This window comes from Neltuma alba, unplaced genomic scaffold (assembly GCF_004799145.2).
Source record: "Neltuma alba isolate B1F8T4 unplaced genomic scaffold, ASM479914v2 tig00010661_pilon, whole genome shotgun sequence".
Lineage (NCBI taxonomy): Eukaryota > Viridiplantae > Streptophyta > Magnoliopsida > Fabales > Fabaceae > Neltuma > Neltuma alba.
The window spans coordinates 370,314-374,477 of NW_021635506.1; the positions used below are offsets into that span (position 1 = coordinate 370,314).

At 43.9% G+C, this 4,164-nt stretch overlaps 1 protein-coding gene across 1 annotated transcript; it reads right to left on the bottom strand.

Annotated features, from left to right (window-relative positions):
* Positions 1–893: 893 nt before the first annotated feature.
* LOC114758049 (transcription factor MYC2-like) lies at positions 894–3,361 on the bottom strand. The gene has a single exon (XM_028947051.1). The coding sequence runs from the start codon at positions 3,237–3,239 to the stop codon at positions 1,200–1,202; it is 2,040 nt and encodes a 679-aa protein (XP_028802884.1). The 5' UTR covers positions 3,240–3,361; the 3' UTR covers positions 894–1,199.
* Between the last annotated feature and the right edge of the window lie 803 nt (positions 3,362–4,164).

Below are 4,164 nucleotides of genomic sequence, written 5' to 3' on the forward strand. Positions count from 1 at the left end.
GTTTGATCTTCAATGCATCCATCTGCGCGGTAAATTGAGTTTGCCAGATACCATAATAAAACAAAAGAAAAATATGGTTTTGGCAGATATATTGTCCAGCTTTTATCAGACATATATGCACATTATGACATCATTTAAGAGGACGAATCCCATAAATGGAACCGCATCTTGAGGTGATTTCAACAGCCAGTAATTACCGATTAGCTATTATATTTTGTTACAAACAAATAAGGAAAGCAAGAAACAGCATGAGGGGAAGAACGAAGAACAAGTCATCTCTTCCTTTTTAGGCTCTCTTTCTAACGCTGGCAGTAATTCCTGGAACACACAGCAAAACCTGATATCCGACCAATTCTGGGGGCAAATGAGGATCAGATGCATTTTCTTTCCATATTCCTACGAAGCCTGTCGGTGAATATTCAGTGTCCAAACGAACGGGTTGGGATGGGGAAGGAATGAGGTGGGGTCAACACTTCACTGGTTTGTAATTACCACAAGAAAAATCTCAAGTCACTGGGAAAAACAAAACCAAGAGCTCCACCAGTTCGAGAGAGCGAGGAAGTCAAACACGAAAATAGACCCTAGATGTGGATGCTCATAAAAGAAACAAGCACCAACAGAAACAGAAAGGGAAAGGTTGAAGCATTTTTCACATGGCTGAAAAGGGAACCACCAGCTTGAGCAACCACATCACTGTTTTCCCAACATACATCAGACAATAGAACTTCAACAGAACTTGGACAGATTCAAGAAAGTTTCTTCTAACTTCAACAGAACTTGGACAAATTCAAGAAAGTTTCTTCTTTTAAATTAATTCTTGACGCAGAGTGTTGGAGACTTGGCATCTGTATTAACAGTGATCGGCCTACTGTAAGATGGATAATACGCAGAGATTTGATGAGGTTCAAGTTTATGACATTATATGTACAATCTAGACAGACAATATTGGCACAAAAATACTCAGTTTTCACTCACTCGGAACTACCTACTTTTGCCCACCACATAAACCATGGAAAATTACCTCAAAATTAAATAGATATAGCTACCCAAAAAAAATACAAAGACAGACAATGGAACAGTAGTGGATTTTACAGGGATTGCCAGCTACAGGGAAGCCTTAAAATTGTCCCGGAGTCCTACATCAAGAGGATGAAGACGAGATACACTAATCAAAACCTATCCCCAGTGTTGTGGAGGACTTATCGAACATCTCCAACCTCGGACGCAAGTGCTAGCCGGAGCTGCTCCTGTGTGTAAAATCGACTTCCCATCTTTACAGTGGCTTGTTGGATCATCAGATCATTCACTACCGACACACTCGCGTGGTTCACTTCCAGGTCTAGCTCCTGTAAAGCGGCCATCAATCTCGCTGCCGGATGGTTCCTCTTGCTACATTGGATTCGAATCATTGCATCCCAACCTATGATCTTCACATCGATGTCTAAATCTATTAGCTTGCCGTTTACTTGGTTGTTTGAGGTCTTTTGTTCTTTGTCTGGTGGGGGTGCACGAGAATCTTTACTAGTGGCCTGCTCGAGTTCCTTCTTGACTGAATCCAGCTGCTTCTGTAAATCATTATTGTTCAATTCTAAATTCTGGAGCTTCGACTTGAGCTCGTTGATGTAAGATATGGCGTCGCCCAGAAGCGATGCTTTGTCCATTTTTGACACGTTTGGGACTACGGCACGAAGTGCGTAGAACCTCTGGTTCAGCTTCTCTCTCCTCTGCCTCTCTGCTTCAACGTGATTCAGAGGCTCCTCCCTGCCATTCGCCGGCTTTCGTCCTCTTTTGCGAGGTCGCTTTTCTAGTTCTACCACTCTGCTACTATCCGCTTCCTTCACCACCGAAGCTTCAAGATCCGAGTGATCGGAATCGCCGCCGCCGCCAGAAGACTTCATGTTAGAAGTGGGCAAAACCACACCGGAAGTAAACGAGAGCATCCCTTCATCGTTACTACCCTTGGAAGTAGGTGACTTCCTCTTCTTGTTGTCTTCTGCGACGAATGGACTCTGTCCTGTAAAGAAATTCCCATTCCCACCATAAGAGTTCCTCTTGCTATCCCCAAAGTTCAAAATTTCACCTGATTCCGGCTTCAAGGAATGCATATTCCCGTTCTTTAGGCCGTTTCCGTCGAACCCATATTCAGAAAAGTTCAACTCCTTCGAGAAGAACCCCTGGCTCTGCGATTGCTGTGCCGGTTGCCGTTGCTGGTTACCATATTGAGTATTCGGGACATGAACAACACTTGGTGCTTCAGTTAAAGTACTCGAAACAGGGGTTTCAAACTGCATTGGCTTAGCAACTGACTGGATGTTGTGACTGTTATTCGAGCTCGGAACGGACGCCGGAACAGTGGCGTTGGTCGAATCTCTGATTTCAATTCCAGAAGACGGATCGTTAAGCCAAAGCGAGGAAGGGTCGTTCTCACCTTGATCGGCATTAGGAGTCATGAGAGGCCACGAACCAATTTCGGGATTGTTGAAATTGAACCATACTTTCACCTTGTTCATCAGATCCGAGTTCTGGAAAATCAATTCAGTGGATCCCAGCTCCACCACCCCATTCGCCGATGGGATACAAACCAAAGTCCGAAGCCCGAAAACCTGGCCCTGTCTCGCTCTTTCGCAGGTCGAAGCCGCCAGCCTATCCCCACCGGTGATCCAGACAGGGGTAGAATTGTAGAAGGCCTGACCCGGTAACCCGTCGCCGTTGACAAACGATTGAGTCATGGAAACGAGAAAGAACCACTCCGTATCGGTGACTTCTTCGTCCACGGCGTCGTCGCTGGGGGCAGAGGATCCAGAAATGAGGGAATTCAGCTCGCGTAGAACCTTCTTCCGGTGCTCCTGCTCCGCCGCAGACGACAGCGTTTTGGCCTTCCCTTTTCCTTTATCTTCCTCCCCTTTGTAGTACCCATCGCCCCAGCCGAGCAAGGACGCGCCGGAGTAGTCGTACGACGATTGCCAAAAGATAGCATAGGTCCAGCTCTCTCTGGCACCTTCAATCAAAGCCAGAAGGCGCTGCTGAAGGGTTTCTTGATTGAAGAGAGCAGCGGAAGACTGAGACTGAGGAAGAGGCTTGGTGGGGTCGGGTCCAGGAGTAGTAGTGGAAGCAGAGGACTGGGGCTGAGGCGGAGCAGGCCAGAGCACGGATAGATCGGAGCTCATGAAAGCCTCCATAACGGAGGAGTTGTCATCGGACCAAAGGTTCATAGTCGGCGGCGACCTATAGTCTGTCATTCATCCACCAGTTAGCCTGAAAAAAACCTCAGACGAAGAGAGAAAGACAGGTCCTGAGGAAGTTTCTGAGAGGAGGGAAGTAGAGAGAGAGAGAGAGTGTGTGGCGGAAGTGGAAGAACAAGGAGAGACGGAAGAGAGTGAGGCAGCTAGTGGTTGAGGGTGGATTTGGGGTTCATTTGGATTTTGGAGTGAATTTGGGTTGAATTTTAGGTTAAAAAAGAAGGGACACAGGGAAGAGGACGGAGGGGCGAAGCAAGAAAGAAAGTGGCCTCTAGTAAAAAGGCATGGCGATAATCGGAGACACATGCTGGAAAAGACGGCGTTTTAATCCTGCTATTGTAAGATTAATTAATAATTAACTCCGGGTTCCCCGAAAACCAATTATTGCAGTATTAAATTCGTCAATACTGCCCTTGGCAAAAAAAAATTCGTCAATACTGCCCTCTGATAAACGCTTCCTCTCATGCCTTAGATAATTAATTTATTCAGGCAAAAAATTAAATTAATTATTTTTGTAAATACTCTTTTTGTGGCAATTACAAGTCATTTCTAATTAATTGTCACACACCAATAAAAAGCAAGTAAAAATGTTAGATTTTTAATATTATTCTTATTAGCTATATTAACCACTAACATTATATTAATTTTTATTCTTTTTCCCTATCCTTATTAAATACGAATACCTTCTAGTTAATGGCTTGTAGTAATAAGAACTAAGAGGGAGTAGTGGCTTGATTTTGCTCAAGCACCTCATTAATCATTTATAGTGACAACCATCTCATTAAGTAAGGTCTCCTTTTGATATTTCTAATGATGTGAATATTAGAAATTTAGAATATGATAAATTGATATCTTATATTTAACACAAAATAATCTCTTCAAGTAATTCCTATATTTAAAATAAGAACCAATAATATTTTTGTTT

Coding starts and splice junctions, on each gene's coding strand:
- LOC114758049 (XM_028947051.1), bottom strand. CDS start 3,239: ATGACAGACTATAGGTCGCCGCCGACTATGAACCTTTGGTCCGATGAC.